The 23,581-nt window shown below is 34.6% G+C and overlaps 1 protein-coding gene across 4 annotated transcripts in view; it reads right to left on the bottom strand.

The window, feature by feature from the left end:
• Positions 1-3,264: 3,264 nt before the first annotated feature.
• The window catches only part of LOC109536910 (protein gustavus), a 62,507-nt gene continuing 42,190 nt past the window's right edge, over positions 3,265-23,581 (bottom strand). For 3 of the 4 annotated variants that reach the window (XM_019903366.2, XM_019903367.2, XM_019903369.2), the window contains exons 2-5: positions 9,764-9,971; positions 7,501-7,782; positions 7,030-7,438; positions 3,265-5,708 (exon numbers count right to left, since the gene is read on the bottom strand). In XM_019903366.2, the coding sequence (XP_019758925.1) occupies positions 5,569-5,708; positions 7,030-7,438; positions 7,501-7,782; positions 9,764-9,971 (1,039 nt within the window). In that variant the 3' untranslated portion in view covers positions 3,265-5,568. Of the gene's footprint in view, positions 5,709-7,029; positions 7,439-7,500; positions 7,783-9,763; positions 9,972-23,230; positions 23,468-23,581 lie in introns of those variants that run through there. The other variant, XM_019903368.2, reaches the window with a different exon arrangement.

Below are 23,581 nucleotides of genomic sequence, written 5' to 3'. Positions count from 1 at the left end.
ACTTATATGTTGGATGTATTGGATGTATTGGTTGGTGTTTTGTCACTGTAGCTATGGTTGATGTTGTAGGTATTGTCTCCGTTTCGGCCGAAGTTGAAGGAGTTGCAGGATGCAGCATCTCCAGCGCTGGCCTCTTCTGATCTTGGGTAGGTGTTGTTGGTGAGGAGGCAGGTTTTCTACCCCTTTTCTTTGATTTTGGCTTTTTAAAGCCGTCGTCCTGGGAGGCCGTGTCCGATTCGGACTGTGAAGTCCCGGGATGCATCTTACTTTTAGGACAGACCCGGTATTATTGGTTGTCCAAAAAACTACCAAAATTCCTCGCAGTTTGCGAATATCTTAGGTATTTATATACGCTCGCACTGGTACGTCCGTATGCTACCGAGGTTAAAGCGCGAATCGCGCCTTTTCATTGTGCACAGAAATACGGAACAGATTATGGTTTCTCGCCTCAAAATTCTGCCGATTTGAATTGTAAATAAGGCCATATTCAAGAAGCAGACTTACAAAAAAGTATCGTTTTTTCTCGGTTTCTCAATCTTAACTTGCACTCCCCATGAAGCTTTCTTCCGAGAAATATATGCTAGATATTTTGCTCAAATATTTCAGGGTCACAAAGTATATTTTTATCAGCTGTAGGTATAAAACACTTCTACAACCATTTAAATTGTTTATTTGTACTTACATACATTTCCTGCTTGTATTTTAATGAAAGTTCAAACGTTTCTTAACGCTCGCAATTAGTATCACGATCTGATTCCTTAGTTAATTTTAAATACCTACGTTGAAGTTGCATTAGATTCTCAGTAGGTATAACATACTATTCAGTTTAAATCTGAATATCTTTTATTCGCTTGTCCAAAACGGAGACTTTGCTGCAAATCAAACAAATCTACTTTTTGTCTAAAATGTATATTTTTAATGGCAAAAGATTGGTAGATATCTTGAATATGAGTAATTCCAGCGCCCGCCATAAAGATCTCTAAATACGCGATATTTCACATTTTCCACGACGCGTTAAAATTATCGACCCTGCAGTTTCGAAACGTTGCATGCAAAACAATTTACAACATACGAGGGTTGCTAAAAGGGGTAGAAGAACATTTTTCTACAGATCTAATTCCGCTGGGGGGTGGAACTGTTGGGGTGGATCTAATTTGTTGGGGAGGTCCGAAATAACGCCAGAGGGTGCGACATTGATGAAATATATGTACATGTCTGGAGATTCTTGGCCTACAGTAATTACATTGTAGGGGGCTCGATAATAAAGTCACGTTCAGTTCGAATTATAGAATGCTGCTCAAAGTGATCAGTTTAGAACAACATTTGTGTACAGGGTGCAGATACTCAAAGCTGCAGAACAAGTTTGTGAGTCGTTTTAACGAAAAATGATCATATTCAAAATGTTTCAGGTTTTTGCTGTTTTGGTTGCTATTTCACAATACAATCTAAATTAGGATTTTATATGCTAAAAATGTATGTATGGTCTTACGAAAAATATCTGGAATGCGGTAGCATTTTTATTTTGTCGTTTTTTTCAGTCAAATTCCCAAAAGGATTATCAATTATCTTCATTACTCACTTATTTTCGAAACACTACATATATATAAAAACTAACCCAGTGAAAGAAGCGAAAAAATAATGGCTTATTAACTCAAAAAGTAGCCCTAAGATATACAGGGGTTATCCATTTTACGCTTGGGAAAGTAAAATAAAAGAAACAATCAAAATATTTAGATGGAGACGAGAATTTTAATTCAATATACAGATTTAACCTTGCCATTATACGTGAAAACAATATCATTTAAATGTGCTCCACGGGACCTCCTACAGCCCTCAATCCTTTTGAGCGAATTTCGAATGACTTCAGCACATTACCGGTAACATCTCGATCATAACTTCATGGATATTTCTTTTCAGTTGCTCAAGAATTTGAGGATTGTTGGCGTAAACACGATCTTTCGCATAACCCCCCAAAAAGAAATCTAACGGTGTTAAGTCAAAGGATCTTGCGGGCCAGTTGAAATCACTCAATCTCGAAATTACGTGTCCTGGAAATTTCTCTTGCATTTCTCTTCTCTAACTGCCAGTGTTGTGTGACTCGTTGCCCAAGCCTGCTGGAACCAGATGTCTTCCAGATCATAATATTCAATTTCTCTTCAATAATAATCGGTTAACATGCGTCCATAGCGCTCGGAATTGACTGTTATGGCTCTTCCTTGATCGTTTTCAAAAACTTACGGGCTAATAACACCACCGGACCATAATGCACACCATACGGCCACTTTTTCAGGATGCAAAGGCCTTTCTGCGATCACCTGAAGATTTTGAGACCCCCATATACGGCTGTTCTGTTTATTCACGTAACCACCGAGCGAAAAATGAGCCTCATCGCTGAAGAAAATTTGGTTCGAAAAATCATTATCAACGGCTTGTTGTTCAATCACCCAATTTGTGTATGTTCTGCGTTGCCCATGGTCTTGAGTCAGTTGATCTTTGTACCGATGGAGCTTCAAATCCAATTTTAAAACTCGCCTCAATGAGCCGCAAGACAAGCCCAAATGTTGAGCATGTCGGGGAATCGATGAATTCGGGTCTTCCTCCACACTTTGAGCAACAACAGTAATATTTTCAGCTGAACGAATGTTGCGATGATACACAGGCCTTACAATATTAGTAACCGATCCAGTCTTTCCAGTCAGACATTGTTTCCTCTGTGGGTCGATTATGTCGACCGTAATCTGCTCGTAAGGCTGCATCAACGTTTAGACGTTGATACAGCAGAATCACCATTTTCATAGTAACATTTAATAATTTTTACGCGTTCTTCGACAGTTAAACGATCCATATTCCAAAATGGGACCCCTTCAACTAAAACAAAAACGTTGATATGTAACATATCATCTCGCTGTAACTATCAAAAAGTATGATTTGATTTATTATCCTTGATATTTTTGCTTGCCATTAACAACTTCAATATAAGAGTGAAAATATACTTTTTGCCCATGTGTTTTCACCCAGTTTATATCTGATATACATAAAATCTAGTAGTTTTCCGCAACGACGCACTGAAAAGTGTTTCAGCGACGTACGTAAATATTTCAGAAATTTTTTGGTTTAACCGATCCTCTTATATTCGGCGCAGTTACTTTCACTTTCAACGTTCCTACTTAGAAAACCCAAATTATGTTCAAGTTTTGTGTTTGACGTGTCGTCGTTTGGATTGGTTAGGTAAAATAGCTGCTTAAAGAAATTGAAATACATGCCTCAATCTTAGAGTAGTTTATTTTTATTTAGAATACATCGATTAACTTAAAAATAAGCCTGGACACTCACAGCAAACTTAAATACAATAATTAAAACATCCTACTTACATTAGTTCGTCCAGGCGCTACGAAATAACAGTATGCGATTGAATTTTGTTCCTTCTTGTTGGATACATTTCGATATTTTAATATTCGTTAAGGAAAACTATGCCTTGAAAAATGTGAACACATTGGATATAATTCAAAAAATATACAAGAGGGGTTTATATTTCCTATATAAAAAATAGTTCTGTTATATTGTGCATTCGTAGTTAGAAAACTGTTTTGACATCCAATTATTATTATTATTATTTTGAACCAAAATTGCCAATAGTGTTGTGTAATAGAACTTTTGTCGATGGTACCTCAAATTGAAAGCAGCAAGTTAGAAAAAAGAGCAAAGTTAGAAAAAAACATTAAAGTTTGTTGGGTATTTCTATAATCACGGGTTGCTGGAAATTTGTAAAGATTACTGGGAAATGCAACTAATTGGGTAACTAGCACTTACAAGAATAAGAAAGTCACCTTTCGTTGTGTTTTATTTCAATTAAACACATCTCCCTCTGGGAGACAAACTTTATATAATGCCAAAAAAGTTTCTGACCAGATTATAAATGCTTTTCAAATCGCACTTCTGAAATGTCTGAAAAAATACAGACGTCGTTGCTGAAATAATTTGAAAGTTAATACAAAAAACTTCCAAATTGCTCCAGCTAATTAAATTATATTCTACAAGTTTGTTTATTTACATTTGTCCGAATTTCTCCACCAGGAAATCTAAAACCAGAGTCCACAAAATGCTTTTATTTATTAATTACAAATGAAGAATTGCTTTAAATTTCAATACGAAAATAGTCCTAAGTCCTAAACACAAACCACATCACTATACACTCGTGAACACGGGTCTTGGAATGACCGCACAGTACATGGCTATTTATTACAAATACATAGGGAAAATTTTACTACAAAATCAATTCTTACATTTACAACGCTTTTTCACTTTTGTTCATTATTACATCGGACTAATCGCTCGTTTTAGACGGTTACAGTCATACGTACATGTATTTATTTATTATTATATAAATTATGTGTGTAACTGGCACTTATCTACGTTTCTCTATTTACAAAAATAAATCTTCACTGACATTATTTTGCGATAAAAATGGCTGGCTTGCGGTGACGTGAGAGCTTGTAAGACTTTTAATAAAAACGTGTCCGCCGTACGATTTTGAATGAAAGGAATAATTGAGCAAATCCGAAGACCAACATTTTTAATATTGACGAAGTTAAGATCAAAAATCTAAAAATGCGTTTGCTTGGTTTGTCACCACTGTCTATATCCGCAAGTGGCGGACTATTTTTTAAGGAATGTTTTATTTGCAACCGTAAAAATCATTTAACTCACGCACAACTAACAAGCCAGCTGATTTGAAGCCAAAAGACTGGTAAAGTGCCGTTGCAACTAGTGACGCGTGTGAAACCAAATCGTTATTAGGAAAGCATATCACAAGCCAGCTTTTTTCTACATAGAAGATCCAAACAACGAAATAATAATAAAACCATGGCAAGTACAACATGAGTTTTCAAGTTTGCTTTTAATCTAAACAAGGTAATATAAGCTAAACATAATCAAAGATTGATGACAATGAAGGCAATTGTATTGCCACTACTCAAAGGATATTAATTTTTCGTTAGCTATTCAGGACATTGTAGCTATAAAAGATAAAAAACAGCTCGTACTGTTTTTTTATTTTTTCTTAGAAAATCCGAATACAGTGTCTACATTTACCGACTTGCTCTGGCACTTTACTGTAATTCTAATGTAAACGTTACTTAAAAGTATCAGATAAAACTATCTATAGCGTTATCTGATTCTCTAAGGTATCCTTCTCCATATAGCTATACACTCCTCAAAAAAATCGGGTAATTAATCATTAATTGAAATATGGCGAAAACGTTTGCTTTCGAGATCAATAGTAAACACTTTAAAAACCATGTAGAACATGTCCACGCTCGCGCACACAAACACACATACCGAAAAACTCGCAGAATGTTCCGAGATTCATTTCCAAAAATTCGCATCACAAGAGCTCGGAATTAACGAGTCAAGTAATTACACGATCAAAAAAGTCCGGTGCTTAATGGATTTTTTGGTTTAAAAATATCAGTTCAGTTTTTCTTAGCTAAAATCGTACAGTTCCGCCAATTTTTTACAACAAGGTACCGCGGAAGACAATTCTTCGGAAGTTGAGTATCATTATTATCATTATCTTCGGTCTCGATATAACAGATAGGTCTGCAAAGCCTGAGGTAATTGAAGACTCATCACTTTTTCTTCCAGTTGGGCTTTTCCTATTTTCTGTCTTATTACACGTCGACACAGATCCATCAGTGGGAGAGGTTCAGCTGAAACAAACAGAAAGATTATGTGTTTTCTTCATAAGTTCTACAAAGATAAATGGGAAAAGTGCTTTGTTGTAAGGAGCAATATACAAATGTAGAGATGATTAAGTTCACTAAAACTATTAGAAACTTAATCGATTGAAACTTTCTACTTTTCGCAAAAACTATTCACTAATATTAGATTTGCAAGAAAGTAATTTCGGTTTACGGTTTATTTTGTTACTCTTTTGTCAATGTTAGAATTTGTTTCTTCTCAGATTTGGTAGTCGATATTTCTTGCTACAGAAACAAATTCCATCCAATCTAGATTGATTCGTTCACAGTTGCCACTTTACGGTCAATTTTAACATGAAGTAAGCATTTTTAACACATTTCAAATTTTTTTTTATAAAGACAAGTAAGCGGCTGAGGTTCACAAATGGATATGTGAAGTCTGTGGTTTTGTTGAAATATTTTAACAGAATGCACGTGACAGAATCGGTTTAAATAATTTATTTTCGCAGATTTCTCACGCAAAGATCACCAACATTCTGGTCGACCTTCTGAAGTTGATGATGGCAAAATGAAAGCCATAATTGAATCGAATCACACCTAACAATTAAAAATCATATAAGACGTATTGGACTTGTTAAGAAGCTCGTTATGTGGGGTCCGCACGAATTGAAAGAAACTCACCTAACACAACGATAATTCAAATATAATGCAATCGATTCTTTTTTGAAAAGAATTATCACTGGCGATGAAAAATGGATCGTTTACAATCACGTTAATCAAAAAACATTTTTGTTCAAGTCATCAATAAACCAGCACAAACTATGTATATCAAAAGCTGAGTTGCATCAAAAAACATCACGCTGTCAATTGAGTGGGACAACAAAGGTGCTGTATGTGTTCAACTCAGAAGTTCACTGTCAATAACTTGTGAAATCAAAGCAATCAAAGAGAAAAGGCCAGAATTGGCAATTTATAAATAAATCGTGTTCCACCTCATCGATGTGAGTCAAAACGTACGGAACTTATGGAGCTTGGTTCTGAAGTGATTGACTTCCATCGACTTACCATTTATTCAAAAATTTACAAAATTTCTTAAATGGGAAAAATTTCATTAATAACAATTACTTCAAATCGCATTTGGTGGAGGGCTTTGCTAGATCATAAAGTTACCAGAAGGATGGCAAAAGGTCATAGAACAGAATCGAAGATATTTGACTGATTAAAGTTAATTTGTTGTATAGAAAAAATGAGTTTGATTTCACACTAACACCCCGAAAATACTTTCTTGCCAACTCAATATATTAAATGGTATATAAGTGAAAATACTTACGATCCAACCCTCCAATATACCGCATCGTAATTTCGCAATGTCCCCACACTGCGCTGACAATAGGATACAACTTTTTGCCCTTAAGTCCTCTAAATGCTATTCCTAGGTACTGGCCGTCGACTACGAAACTTAAAGTGCCCTCGTCCATGTCTAAGACAACCAAGAATTTGTCTGGCACTATGAAAGTTTCGTCTGGCTTTAACGACGCAGGATACAACGATCCTGAAGAATTTTTTGAATCGTGATAGAGTTTATTACGTCCTAGATCCCATCCCCAGGAGTTATCGGTACTGCCTACTAAACTATGATATCCTACAGAATGAAGTGGAGCGTCTGCGGTTGCCACCCCCACCACTGCGTGGGTACCTCGTTGACGCGTCGACCAACATATCTCCCAACAGTGCATACCCTGTAAAGAAAAAATATATATATTAGCTGATGTAAAGCCACCCAAAAACTGAAAAACCTTACCTTAGTAAAGCCTACTTTGCCTCTAATGCAATCGGTGCTTTGTGCTACAGGATGTCTGTGGAACGTTAACTTATCATCTTCCTTGACGAAGATATTTAGAGAGCGATCATCTTGATTCCAACTGTATTTTAGTTGCGTTTCCCTCAATGCAGTTGGCATATCTAACAACATATCTAATCGTGGGGGCCTGGCAAAGTCTTGTGCGAGTTCCCTGGGAATTACTGGTTTGTATGGGGCGGCTGCGGCGTCCCTGCCGTTGCCCGCCTTAACTCCGTTACTGACCTAAAATAAGAAAAAAAATAATATTTAATCATCTAGTTCACCATAATTTATTTATAACTGTTGATGAAAGCATTTTACATGTTTAGGATTTTGAATTTCGCGAAATAAATCGGCCATTTTCTTGATAAAAAATCTGAATTTTTCATTCAACACCAATTTTCATAAGAAATATAGCGGAGTGCACTTTGTGACAAATCATCTATTTAACTTACTTAATTTAGGAATCACTGAGTTATTTGCGATTTTCGTTTTCTTTGGCAAATTTCAATGGTTTTGCCAGGTAAAATTTGTGTATAGGGTGTTAGCATGAGTAATCAACAAACAAAATAATAGTTTTTGAGTAAATCAACAATTTTGATTACTAGCTCGACTACAATTGGGTTGTAGGTCGATTTTGAACACAAATTTGGCTTTTTGGAAGGATTTCAGAATAAAATGTTACAAGGTGTTTCCTCATCAATTAAGATAATTTATTTTAAAAAATTGAGAAAAATAGTAAATACTAAAGTTGTTCATTATTAATCAAGTTAAAATAAAAACTCGAAAGACGTAAATCTCTCTTTTTCATGGTACACCCTTTACACCCTTATTTGTGTTACATGAGGAAGGGGCATTATTTGAACCACGTATTCTAGGTACGAAAATAACCCTAGTTTGCTTTATAAACGATAGGCCAAAAATGCTTCGTTACGGATTTACAGGCGGTTGATAGTTAATTTAAAAATACAAAATGATAAATTTATTCAAGGCGCATGGAGATACTTATACGAAAGAAACCAATGGTTAGGAGAGACGCATGTTTTGTAAATAATGCAATATATCTTTTTTGTTTGGAGTGCATCAAGGGATTTGAAAAGTAATTGTAATAATTAAAAAATATAGTGGCATACCATTATTTCCTTATCAATTTCGGTAGTCTGCAGGTACGCACGGCACTGGCGAAATTTAGCAAAATTATTTCGTTGCAAAACACGCCTCTTCTCTAGCTATTCATCCCTCGAAAATTTCGTTTAAATATCGCAATGCGTTTTCAATAAATTTATCATTTTGTATTTTTTAAATCAAACTTCAGGCTAATGTAAACTAAAGGTGCTAAAGCAAACTAGGGTTGTTTTGGGACTTACAATACGTGGTTAAAATAATGCCCCTTCCTCATGAAAAACCTTGAACCTTCAGAAATGTAGAAAAACGATTTTGCGATCGGCAAACTATTAGAAGAAAGAAGAAAACATTGCTAATGAAGATGAAGAATTAAATATCTTATACGCCCACATAACGTTTGTCCCGGTAGCCCTTTTTTTAAATAAAAATTTTTATATCAGGAGTGGCCGAGCTGGTTTTATGTCAAAGCCCACTAATAACCGCGACTTAGCGCCTCGTGATTCTTTTCTCTGGGATTATTTAAAGACTATTGAATACATTGAGAGTGTGTGTGTGTGAGTGTAAAGTATCCGTCGGTTTACGGTGATGAAAAAGTCTGGGAGAAAAGTTTCCCCTGGACTACTTCAACATGTTGAAATTGACCTTTACGTTTTCTATTTTTTTATTTTAATTTCCGATTTTAAAAATCAGCGTAATGATAAACAACTTTTGTATTAACTCTTTTCACCATATTTTGATATAAATGATATTTTGATCTTTTTTTTTAATTAAATGTTTACATACATTTTAAGTGATCTATTTGAGTGGTGTCAACTTATGAGGAAACACCCTGTACCATGTTGATAGACTTTTTTGGAAAATTTACTAGTTTTCAGTTGATATTGATCGCAAACGGCGATTTGTTTGGGCATTTTTGAGAAAACTAACCATGTTGGTACTAGCTCGGCTACAATTGACTGTATCTCGATTTTGACAACAGTTTTGGCTTTTTGGGACGAGTTCCGCATAAAATGGGTACCATGTCGATGGGTAGTTTTTTCCCCAAAAAAACGGCAGAGTGCACTTAGTGACAACTTAAGTATGAATTCCTGGTTCTTACCTTCTGGCCCATGCTCATTCCACGAGCACCTCGTCTACCACGTGGTCCCGTCTTGGTACCACCAGAAGCAGGCACCACGGACGCCTTATACGCCCGCCGCACTTCAGCGGCGCCGCGGATGCCGCCGCCAGCCGCTTGGTGCGCCCCGGCGCCTGCGGCCCTGCCGCCTCTAAACTGATCAACTCTCAAACCCGCACCGTTTTCATGTCTGAAATCAAACAAACGCATTATTAAACAATGCCCGTTACTCCCAAAACACAATACAGTCAAAGCACATTTAAACAATAATCTCTTCTCTATTCCCTTCGGTTTGGAGCGAATGGAAATGAGGAATGTCGTTATTATTTCTTCGAGATATACGAGCACTCTTAATCAGTTAATCAAAATCTTTATTCCGTCTTTTTTTCTTAATTTTGAGTGTGAAATACCCAACAAACAAGTTTTCAAAACATCAATCCGCATCAACCCTATAGATTAAAAAAAACATCATATCACCAGTTCAATAAATTATAAAAATTAATATTTACATATTTTCGTTGATTCGTACTCTAGGCATGATGTAACCGAAGCCGAAGCTCGGTCAAAACTACCCAAAAAACATAAAATAACTACTGTTTCTCAATGAACACTCAACCAACTGAACAAGTGCACAACGAAAATCCTCTCGGCTAACTAAATGAAATTAAATGTGAAACCCTATTCTCTGGGGATAAACAACCAAAATTTTTTTTTAATTAGGCTATTATTGGTTAGCACCTAGTTGCGAAATACTATTGAATGGTTTTCTAATTCAGCGAGATAATTTTTTGAATATCGTTGAACGTTAATCGCCATGCCCGTCTCGTATCAACAAGCAAAATCACGATAAGACAGTGTCTTCGTATAACAAAACTAACGAATGGTAATTTCAGAAATCCAAGCCAATCCAATAAGATGAACCGACAAAATATTACCACTTCAACGATAATATAACAAAATATTCAGAGTTGAAAATCGAAGCTCCCCGTGATTAATAAGTATTATTTTGAAATGGTTCCAGTTTGATTGGAGTACTTAATTACGTATCTTTAATTCAAATTATGATTTTTTTAATTAAAAAATTAGTTAGGTACTCTTCTACAATTTTTTGATGAAAATACAAAGTGGCAACGGTGTTGCCTTGTCATTAACAGATTGTTCCAGGTAGATAGCTGTACAAAATTGCAGATTTATAACTTTTGACAAGAATAACTAGCATTTGCCAAATTGTGGTAAACCTTTTCGGTAATATGTTTTCCCAATTTTGTAGGCATTTCAATTAATAAAAATACCAGTTTACCATCTAGTTTTATAAATATCTAAACAATATGTTGTCAATTTTGAGTTATGCATAACTTAAAATATCTAAATATGTTCTTCTAGGCAGGTGGATGCGGTTAGTTTATTATTTATGCATATTAATATGGGGCATATTTTGCATAATTTAAATACGCATTATAGACGAAAATTATTAAATTTCTTATTATGTACCTAAATTTGAGTGAACTCTTGTTTATTATATATTGTTTATATATATTTAAAAGCCAATTAAATGATGTTAAAATATACAGGGAGTCCTATTTAAAAAAGTTAAGCCTGGCTTGTATATAAAAAACCATAACTTATTGAAAAAAACTAATTAAACCACTGGTTTATACGTGAAAACTCTACAAGCCTCTGTATATATCTTTACTACGAAACTAATATAGAGGATTTTCGAAAACAGAACAGGTTGCGAAAGACATCTAAATTTGAAAAAGTGTGGCATATATTTCCGCACATAACTCCTCAATATGACCAGTTCAAACCACACAAATCAACCAAGAGAAGAAACCAAATTCTAGCAGATGTATGCACAGCGTTCTTCTTTATTAGTCGGAATTCTGCGAAATTGCCAGAAAAAAACTCCACGTTAATTTACCGAATTTGAAAACTTCCAACAAAACCAAGTAAAGTTCTCTATATAAAAATCCATCTCAGCTTTAAACCTACAATATCAGTTATTTATTTTCCTAGAATTATGCAGGTGACCGTGGCCTTGACTTGCGTTGTTGGCCTCAAGTAAGAGCTACATCTGATCAAAATCCTCTCACTTGTGCTGTTATGTATTACTTGGAACCACTTTTGCTGTCGATTATTAGAGAGGTACTACGTTTCAAACAATCTATAGGACTATCGAACTAGAAAGTTTATTTGCACCAGAAAGTGTTACATAATGCTGATTCTCTCAGCATAAAAGCACGATTGCATCGTCGTGAGCAATTTTCTGAAACATTTGATTAGAGTTAGACAATTTTTATGAAGCTTTCTCAAACATGTAAAAAATGCATTTGTGTCTGGAAGAAATGTCAAATAAAAAACAAGGTTCAGAAATAGGTAGGACTGAAGAAAGTTAAAGAGAATATAAATATTAGAATAAAAAATACAATTAATATACATAGATGACACCACTTGCTTTCGACAATTTGTTAAGACCCTCGCTTCTTGGAAGAGCTTTCTTTTTAATCCTAAAGAAAATGGCAACAGTTTCACGACAAAAATTTAAAGAAATCGAGTTCCAAAATGTAGAGGAATTGGTGAGAGACACATATTTAACATTTAGCTTAAAAATTGTAAGTAAAATACTTCAATTTGAAATGAACTTTTAAACAAAGTTTTACACATGTTTTCCTAATACCTTCACTGGTGCTATGGCAAAAAAAGTGATGTGATTTTTTCGGAATTTAGTTTAGCGAACCAGTCAAAAGCCTATGCCGATTAACGATTACCTTTAATATGTTATGACTTTTATCAATTACTTTTGGATTTATCAAATGAATTCATGTTGTGTTAAAAAATATAACTACTAGGCTCGAAACAAATAGGTACATGCAATTTCATAGTTGGAATTGAACAAAGTACATGACAAGATTCTACGGACAAGAGATCTACTTCCTTGATAACGAACCAGATTAATCAATATTGGGAGACAAACGATTTATCTTTCTGCAGTTAATTAAATAACGCTTAGGAAACACTTAGCCTAACTTGTGGGGCCTAAACAACAACTTTTTAAACAGATAGTATTCATTGATATTTTGGATGAATTATCTAAAAGGAAATTCAACATGTTACTATTTTCAAAACTTTTTTGTTAGCTATTACAACAATTTACTCATAGACTCTCTCTTAGATATGACTGTAACAGATTTGTTATCGAAAAGTCAAGAAAACTTTACATAATTCCGTTAATTCGTACTCTAGGCATGATGTAACTGCAGGATCGCGCCAAACTGTCCAAAAACACACAAAATAACTACTGTTTCTCAATGAACACTCAACCACTTGTGCACAACGAAAACACTTTCGACTGACTAAATGAAATTAAATGTGAAACCCTACGCCCTTCGAATGAAAACAACCAAAAGAAATTTTAAGAAATTAACCCCCAATTGTAGCACCTAATTGCCAAATACTATTGAATTGCTTTATAATTAGAAAATATAGGAGATAATGTAGTATAGAGTAGTTCGCACCTAGTTGCGAAATAAGTACAATCGAATGCTTTAGCCGCTATGCCCGTCTGGTATCAACATGCAAAATCACGATAATACAGTTTCTTAGTATAATAATACTAAAAAATTGATTTGTTGGGTTCCCATATTCAAATGTCGCTATGTTCAAAACTATTAAATTCAGTCACATAGTATGTTATACAAAAAATACTTGGAATTCAATACATGACCTGAATCTGGATTAAAAAGTCGGCTATTCCATTTAGAAAAATTAACATGACTGTCATAACTTTATTTTGAGCTACCCTGCATACTTTAGTAAATAAGAATAAAATACTTTGGCGACAACCGCAACACTTTTCTATGAACGTTTTTTTTTCTGTCGCTATTTCAATACGATCTAAGAGGGGGTGTAGCTTCGCTATGTCACCCTGTATCAGTTTTGCAATAATGGAAAATCCAGTGACAAAGAAAGTGCAAACGTGTTGTGTTCGCAACTGTATAAATGTCGGTAGGCGGCATCGCATTCCAAAGAATCACCCATTCTTTTAATTTATCGAATTATTATATTTGTAACTACGACATCCTTCAATATATTTATAAAAATACCTTCCAATCAAAGGCATGAGTTCAAATGCAGGTTTAATCAGGAATTGCAGTTAAGATGGTAACGCACGTGTAACTTTCGAGCAAATAAAACACTTGTAAATATGTTGAAATGGCCAAGAAAACACGTAATAAAATTAGCATGCAGATACAGCAGAACACATACTAAAACAGTTCCTTTCCCGTCGTTTCCATTCAACATTGTCGTTGTGATGGCATTGACGATTTTCATTAACTATCTAACCGATCTGCAAACATCTGTTGTGTGCTGATCGTCACTCTTGAATACATCATTCATTTCCTGCATATCTTGGCCGGTACCAGCAAACCTTTTTATATAACACTTTACTTTAGGTACATATTGAGGAAAAAAGTGATAGAAATGAGAAAATAAAATTCAACTCACGATGCAAAACACCTGCAGATATTATAGGAATTGCGTGCTGGTCTGACTCATAAAGGAATAAGTAATCGAATGGATTTGAGGGAAAATTTTGCTAGTTCTTGGAACCAGCTAGTTAAAAACGCATTGATACCAAGTTCAAAGTTTGTGAGTTTTATTTCAGGTAGAAAGCATACGTTATTAATGTTCATCAATAGCATGTAGAAAACCCCATTGAATCTGCAAACGCGGATTTTCCAAAATTGACACCAAAAAAAGTGCGAGAAACCTGCATTGTATCTCGGCCAATGGATATTTAGGTACATCAAAATATTTAGTCCCTACTTTCGACTTCTAATCTATACAGGGTGTCCGAGAACAAAATAAAGACAATTCTAGAGATGATGAAAAGCTAGTTTAAATTTTAGGGAATTCACAAAATGCCGTTGCAAATATTATGCGCGGTCATTTCGTAAATAGTCAGATGGGGATACCAGAAAGCAAAGGAATTATAATTAAAAATTTCAGTGTTGACCCTCACAAACGTACCTTCCATGTTTGTCATTAAAATATCATTTTTAATTCTAAATGTTGATATAAATACTAAAAAAGAACTCATGCCAAAAACCGATCTTGGAAAAAGCACACTAATGAACCATTTTTGATAATACAAACAACATGAACATTCTGTTTATTCTGAATTTACTGTCTTCATCCATCAGCGTGGCTCTTGTTTCGGACACCCTGTATAGTTAGACTGATGGTCATGTGGCGACCCTGGGAAAACGTGCTTCTTATAAATGGTGATTTACATGTTTTTCAACACTAACTCACGATATACAGGGTGATTCAAAATTGGCGTCATTCCTCTTAAGGTTCATGATGTTTTTTGTCATTAACAGATATTTACAGGTTAATCCGTGGTTTACATCCTTGGTCAATTATAACAAACATTTGTCAAGCTGTGACTGACTTTGAAGCTCCTTCACAAAATGTACACCAACATCGAATGTGCGAATATGCGATTAGTTATCAATCTTAGACCAGCAAAGGGCTAGAGACACTGGAAGATTGGCTCCACGAATTAATACACAGTGAACGAGCTTGAGGTGCTCGGGTTCCAGACCTAGAGGAACATGTATTGGAGATAATTGTAGATGAGCCTTCCAAGAGTACTTGAAGCATTGCACGACTTCACTTTCTCAAACACCGGATACTTAATTGTCCCGATAACTACCCAAAGAAAGGGCTACATTCCGTCCATGTATGTCAGATACACAGGACACAGGACACTAGAACACATTAAACATCTGATCTTTCGAGCTACACCGGTACAAGTTGAGCAGGATTTAATTAACCGAATACGAGAAGCTGGTCCAAATGTGGACCAGACTGCTGTCAATAGTGCACGATAAAGTGATTGGAACACAAACACGTTTGGAGTAAAACGGGCAGAAGTTCGAATATCTCTTGTGATTTCGGTGATCGATATTGATCATAGATACATAACCTTTAACAGGAGGTTTCTGATGACAGCTGTGACACGTTTAAGTCTATCACTCATTTGCCCAAACAGGTTGGCAGCACTGACGGCAAAATGACAACGTTATTCTAACCTCAAAATATTTCATTGCTACTTTTACTTTAACTCTGGAGGAGTCCATTTAACAACATTAGACTGAAGAGATTTAATCCTACAAACCTAACTACTAGATTTAAGTAAAATGCTTTGAAAACCCAGTAGTCAAAAACAATTAATTAATTAATTAATTGATTAAAAATAGGGGATTTGGATGGCCAATACCCTACATGTTGAATTGTATGTCAGTTTCTTAAAATTGTATGTCAAACAAAATTTCTGAATACCTTCGGGTAGTTTGTAAAATTAAGGGGAGATAATAAAAAAAAAACTTTTACTTTATTTGTTTTGTGTTCACCCATGGTTACTAGAGTTTGTAATAATTAAGAAGCAACATGTATTTACGTAGCGTCAGTTAAGCAGTTTACCTTGATATTTTTTTTACTGTTTTTCTTGGACTCCCAAAACACCCCCAGACCAGACAACATCTCCAGAGGAATGACGCCAATTTTGAATCACTCTGTCTATTAAATAAATAGCTAATCTATCACAAAGAGTCTAAAAACATTAATTGAAAAAGAAAATAGTGTTTGCAAGAAGCTAGTGGGATTTCCTCCAAGAAAAAAATTATTAAGGAAATTTTCGCGAATCCCTTGTTTTATTGGCTCATCTTTTTGCTAGGATAGCAATCAATGAAAAATTCGACCTCAGTTTAATCACTCCACAATTTTTTAAACAAACAGTTGGTACAGTCGCGCGTCATCATTACCATTAGGTGCCATTGACACCTGGACGAGTATCCTTGAAAGTCAGGCCAAGCCGTTCTCTTCATCGTTCTTTGTGAAGAATTTTTAGCAAAAAAAATACGTCGTTTCCTTTAGTCGCTGGTCACGAAGCGGTTCCGACGGACCGGGGTCGGCTTTTGTTTTGATGATGGGAACTCCAGGTATGTTTTGTCTTACAGGGAGAAAGAGACTCAAGGATTCGAAATGGGTTTTTAATTAAAACTTAACTCCCATGGCACTCATAGTCTAGGAATTAGTTTTTTATATAAGAATTGCTTTTTGTGATTGCTTTTAAATTGATATCAAATATCAATATTGGATATAGCAAAAAATGGCAGACAGTGACAGTCAGCAGCCATGCAATTTTTGTTTTCCAAAACCATTATTCTACTTATCTGACCGATTATTTTTGTATCACAAAGAAGCTCCATATCAATAAATTAATTTATCATCAATGCTCAGATATCAAAGAAAAATGTCATTTGCCTTTTATTAAAAGATTTAAACACATTATCCTAATAGATAATCGATTGCTTCCGCTCAGTTAACAAACTATATTTTTTTGAATATTAAAGATTCACATATTTTGAACATCACAGCATACACTTAACTGCTATATCTGATTGTTTGGAAAAAAACTGCCAAATCATTTCGCTTCAAACTAAATCCAGAATTAACTTTCACCATAAACAAACCAAAATTCTGGCTATTTTACGCGTGAGGGCTCAGTGCAACTGAAAATTAAACTGAATGAGTTGAACATTTGAGGTCGCCCTCGGGCTTAGAGCGTAGTTTCATATAAAATTACTAAATTTAACTGTGTTCTGAATGAAGAGCGAACAATTGATGATGGCATCAACCAGAGCAATTCATTATTCTAATGTCTATACTTATCCAGAAACTATTCGAGATTTTCAGGAGTTTTTATGAAATATGGTAGTAATTAATGGGCCAGATCTGCTTATAAAATCGCCTTCATCTGAGTTAAAACATACAAAAGATTGTAATCAAAAAGGCATGTTTCAGTTTTAATATATTGTAAACTAAATAAATCCATAAATCAAAAATATAAATCTAAATCATCTTGTGGTTAACTCTCTCAAATAACATCAATTTTTCTTCAACTCGCAATTAATAAAAGTCCCTTGTACTTAAGCCAAAAAAATAATATTTTTTAACACCTGAAAATGATCAAAAATTGAACTCCTACTGTGAATTCCTACTGTAGTCTGTAAGGCAATAAACTGAAATTAATAATTGTAGCTTGTAGCTTTATGGTTATTTCCACAGATTTAACGCCCTGGCGATAACCTTTAAATAAAACATACATTTAGTGCGCATTGAATCTACGTAAAACAATTATCGGAGTTAATTTTTTAAATTATAATATAATAATATAAATATCTTTCAAGCGTACGTCAATCGGTTTTTAGCAAATTATATGCAGTTTGTTCGGCCAATTGTGTGCAAAAAAGTTTTGGAACGCATTTAAAGAATAATGACAACATTCATTGCAAACACCCGATATTGATTTAGAGAGTAATTTCTGAAATTATTGAGAAGAGTAAGGTAATGAAAAATTGTTTTGGGCTGTTTTGGAAATATTTCTTGTTTCGCTTGCAACACGTGCAGTATATCACTGTGCCTAAAACTCACTAGTTCAGCAGCCAAAACCAATTGTAATTTAATTGCACGTGGCCAGGTTTATGCAGATAATTTGGTGGTTATTCACGCAAAAAAATAACTATTGCAGTTAACCCGACGATAACCTCTAAGTTAACCAGATAATTGCCGCAAATCAATTAATTAAATTTACGCACAACTATTATCGAAGGGTAACGATTTTTTGTATACTTTTTCTCAGTTTATTTGAGTCGATATGTTCACAAATTGTGAAACATTAAAAACCGAGTTTCCACTTCACAGGGGGACTGTAGTATGCAAACACAGGATGTTGACATATGGATACGTTCATTTCCACTCTACGCAGTGTTTGCATTTTAAAAGTATCATTTGTTGAACTGGAAACATTTAATTGAAGTTGGTGAGTTTTTCAGGCTATTTCCTGCCGTGTCGCAAGAAGGAGCATCCCTGCAGGTGTTTTACTTGGTGAAAGCTTTTAAAAACGAGCTAAAAGCCTAATTCGCCGGACAGTGCATCTATTTAACAGAAAATCAGATTAATTTGTATAAATATAGACATTTACCTAAGAAACTCTTGGTACTTCCTGCGGTTTTTTGCAGTCCCTCTACAGAATACGAAAGAAAAGAATATACTGGTAAAACACACAATGCCTGTGGTAAAATTCACCACTGAATCAACTGGTCAAAATTCAGACATCCTAGCGATAAAGCAAAGATCAAAAGAACGGCTACTTTGACCGAAAATGACAAACCGCCAATGTATTTGCCACCAATATCAGCTGCGGAACCCCTATAACTATAGAAAACTTGCAAAAGTGCTTTTCGCACTTTTCAGGTAAAATTCTGGGTTTTTATGTTTGAGAATAACGCAACTGTGATGTTTTCGTGTGAAAGGCCATCTGCCTCAATGATTTCCTTTGGTTACGTTATCATTTAAAGTAGCACTGGGGAGGTAAAAGGCCCCCTTCCTCATTAAATGAGAATTTTTAACTGTCGTTTGCAGGCGATTTTGTTATACTGCGGCGGAAAAAGATGGAAAACTGGTTTTCAGGCACGTGTATCAGCTGTTACAACATTACGCAAGGGTTAAAGCTGTAGGAGCAAACGACGTAAACTAAAAAAAAAAGTGCGCTGAAAGATAACACAATCAGGGGAGTTCATAGTCGTTAATCTTGCTTCAAGTTTGCAGCTGGATTTGATCCACTTTAATTTACATAACAAGAACAGAAGTGAGGTTTTTTCAATATCTGAAAAACAAAATCAACTTTACAATTCCTTTCTTCATGCACGGATGCGTCCAATAGGCAACTGTTTGTTAACCAAAGTTAATCAGCAGTTGAGAGTAAAAAATAATAAATCAAAGTTCTGTTTGCAGGAAGATTTACGGAAATTCATCACTACATTTAATTGTATATCCAACATTATGAGAGTGGAAATGAAACAAAATCACGTATTTTTACCGTTGTTCTATTAAACGTTCCAAGCATAAAAAATACTTTAAAGAATAAAACGGACTTACGGAGCCTTCATTTCGTATTCCAAATGTGAACTTAAGGCGGAAATCGTTAAAAATTAAGTAAACAACACATGACACATGTACAATTGCAAATTTCCATTTGAGTTTACTATTTTCGACAAATCACTAACATGCTCAAATGATACGTCGAATTTATGTAATATTTCGTTCGTTCAAGACCAGTGAGTGAAAAGTGAATGGCTGAATTATAAAACGAAGTTTTAGCACTTCAACAATATGCGAAAATAAGCAAAATTCTGTTTACATAAGTGATTGTACTTCTAAAAGACTCACTTCATTAACAAATTTCAATTACTGCGAAGGTTTCTACTAAAGCACAATTTCTTTCAGCTGTTACCAAATCAGACGTATTATGTATAAAATTATTTTTGCCACATTTACAAACACCTTGAAAAATTCGATACGTTAAAGTTGCCAAAATCATTGTTAAGAACAGATTAATTAATTCGCTAGAATATTATTCAGCAATGGAAAATGCTACTGACGAAAAACATGAGCGATTGATTTCGCAAGCGAGAAAAAAGTAATTTATTAAACCAATATGGTCATTCAGGGATACGTTTATGTAGTAAATTAACTTTTTCCAAAAAAATAAATTAATAGGTGTTTTAAAATCTCAATGCGTAATTGCAAAACACAGCTGGAATATATTAAAATGGAGGCCACATGCCACATTTCCCAACTTTTTTGCACAAAACGTAGGTATAGTTACATCAACCATATTGGTGCAACTTCATAATGGCTGCCTATTTTTGTCTATGAATTGTAAAACTTTGAAATTTCCAGTATGGTGAATGCATTTTTTTAGCGAAAAGCGGTGTAATCATCGCTAGTTGAACGCATGAATGTTGTAATTATTGGTAGTGTTCAGGGATGTGTGCTCGAAAATAGATAAATATCAAGGGTAAGCAAATTAAACGCACCGTGAAACGCACCTTTTCATATCACCTGCTAATTCGGTATTTACAATAGCAGCGCATTTAAGAAATTAGGATGTAGCCTTTAAATTAACAATGTGATAAAATAAATGCGTAATTTTATAGGATCGTAAAATGGAGCATTCTTTCCAACAGAACCATTAACAAAGACAATAACATGTAGATGTTGAATAATTAACATTTAAGGCACTGCAATCAGTCTATTCGCCTGTTGTGATAACCGAATGTTAAAAGTATTCAACATTTATTTTGAATATTTAATAGGTTAATTTATTACTTATTGCTTATTGACCTTATTCGACCTTATAGGATGTCAAAATATTGAGACAAAAGTTTGAGCGCGATTTCCGGCTGTAAAGCATTGTCCAAATAATTAAAGAAAGTGCAAAAACTCGCTTTTTGCGCATAAATTTTGAACGGTTGGTGCTATTGAAAAAATATTAATACTCTTTTTCAAGCATTAAAAATACCTGGAATAAGAAAAACTAAATTAAAATCCGTTCATTTGTTTACTCAAAAAAACGAAAAAACCGCTGAATTTAGCGTTATTTTTCATTTTCTATAATTAATTTAATTTTGCTTCAAAAAAATCATAATAACTTTTTACCTTCATCTATTTAGTGCCCGGAAAAAATGCAATCCGGCTGGACTAATTAAGGAACATTAAAAAGTAAGTGATTAGGATAAAATGAAGAGCACTCAATTATTTCCGGGTTTCACGAGTGGCATTATACAAAAGCTTTCGTTTCTTAACAGCAAATTTATGTCTAAATAGGACATAAACTAATACATTTGTCTAGTAAATATTCAAGGTTTGTTATCACTGCTATCTTCAGAAATCTGTCAAGATTACTTCAATTAAACATTACTCGATTAATTAATGATTTCATAAACGTTTGATAAATTGTATTTTGCGAAAACAAGTGTCTACAAATATTATTTAACCAACTAAAACCCTTCGAAACTACGAGTTTTCAGAAATGTACAGTTGATGATCATTTTGCACTATCTTAAAGACACAATAAATCACAAGTACTTAAATCCAATCTCGAACATTAAAATCATGACATAATAAAACGGAGTAATGGCACAAATACTGTATAAAATTCCATTTATGACTACTTGAACCGCGCTTGATAATACAAGAAACTGAAGACAAGCCGGCTAATTTATAATGTTCAATTTGCAAAGCTTTTAACCTTACACCATTTAATATCAATTTGAAAGAAGACATTGCGTTGTTTGGTCTAATCGGTAATGGACTTAGTCGAAGATTAGGCTCGTACAACGTATCGAATTAACAAGGGAAATCGAAATTCGGTCTCAGGTCCAAAGTTAAATAAATTCTTGACTCAATTCATGGTAAGTGGTCAATTTTTTACCGGTCAGGCTTATTTGAAATGAAACCTTGTCTGTGTTAATGCTATTACATGCTTTAGATTTATCTGTTCGCTTTAGAATTGCAATAAATATCGCCGCTATGGAAATAACTCAATTATCTAACACTTATTTGCTAAAGTTTAGTTTAAATACTTGCAACTTTTGGAGTTGTCGCTAATTTTATTAGTTTACATATACGCGGTTTAGTGCGAGCAATTGCCAAATACACCAGAACCACCAAAAGGCAATGAAAATAACCTTTTGATTAAAAATTCTTCAGTGGCTGTCAAATAATAACGCAATTTATTTGGCAAGATAAAGAACTGCATTGAGAGCAAGCATGTCCATTCGATCTGCCAGTTGAAAGGCATGTAGCAGGCCCATTTGCTGTTTGATAATAGAACATGATATGGGCTGTGCACCTTTAGAACATTCCTTAGAAGTAAATACATAAATTGCTTATTAACTTTTTCAAATGTTACATTGTATGATATAACAACGCTTACTATTATATTCCCTTGCATAAATGGTATACTTGGTGTGGCAACAAGATCTGAATTAAAATTAATGAGTCGCTAAGTATTTTATTACTGATATTGTAATTAAGCATACATTATAGGACATTTGTAGCCCTAATTTGGAGACAAATTAGGAAAAAGTACAATAAACAAAAGATTCAACATAACGCCCACAATAAGAACAGGATTTGCTTGCATCAGGTGTGTAGTGAGGAACACAAAAGTGCATTGAGTCAAAAACCCAATTTTCCAGTGTTCAGACCACAAACTGAAATATATCCTGTATGCAAAACCAGTGATAAAAACTAGCCAATTGTGTATTCAAGCTGCGCGCAAAAGATCATTGAGAATCAATTTAAGGTTAACGGATTTATTCAACATACACAAGAATTTAAATAAATTTGGCATGCTTGTTGGTAAAAATAACTCGGTTAAAATGCGGGTCCGCGCATGGCCTTTAAACTTTGTCTTGATAAAATGCCGGTTTTTTCTGTTTTACTAACAATGTATGTATTTTGAAGGTAAATATAAATCGATCCACTGGCAGTTTTCGTCGTACACTTTTGCTGGTGCTTAGATGTACTTACCCATTGAAATATGTGTCCAAGGTATTGGCCAGCAGGTATTCCAACAAAGAATACCCCAAGTCAATTACCCTCATATTGGAACACGGAAGTAACGTTTTTTTTACTGTAACAAGCCCCGTTTGTAATTTTAAAGAAAGTTTAATCGATGCGTGCACAACCGTCGAGCACCTGTCTGGTGTCCTTTCGCATAAAAAAATTATCGGTGGCTGAAAATTGGTGTGGCTGAACAAGCTGAGTAAATTTGCAAAACTAAAACAAGCATGGATGAGCACGTTGTTTAAAACCCTCCAAACTACGTTGTGTCGTTTACCCGTGGATCTATAAAAAACTTTCCGCGCTACTCATGGGAAA

This window comes from Dendroctonus ponderosae, unplaced genomic scaffold (genome assembly GCF_020466585.1).
Source record: "Dendroctonus ponderosae isolate FM_Combo_2020 unplaced genomic scaffold, Dpon_F_20191213v2 Dpon_F_20191213_2, whole genome shotgun sequence".
Taxonomy (NCBI): Eukaryota; Metazoa; Arthropoda; class Insecta; order Coleoptera; family Curculionidae; genus Dendroctonus; species Dendroctonus ponderosae.
This window is presented reverse-complemented; position numbering and strand designations above follow the sequence as displayed.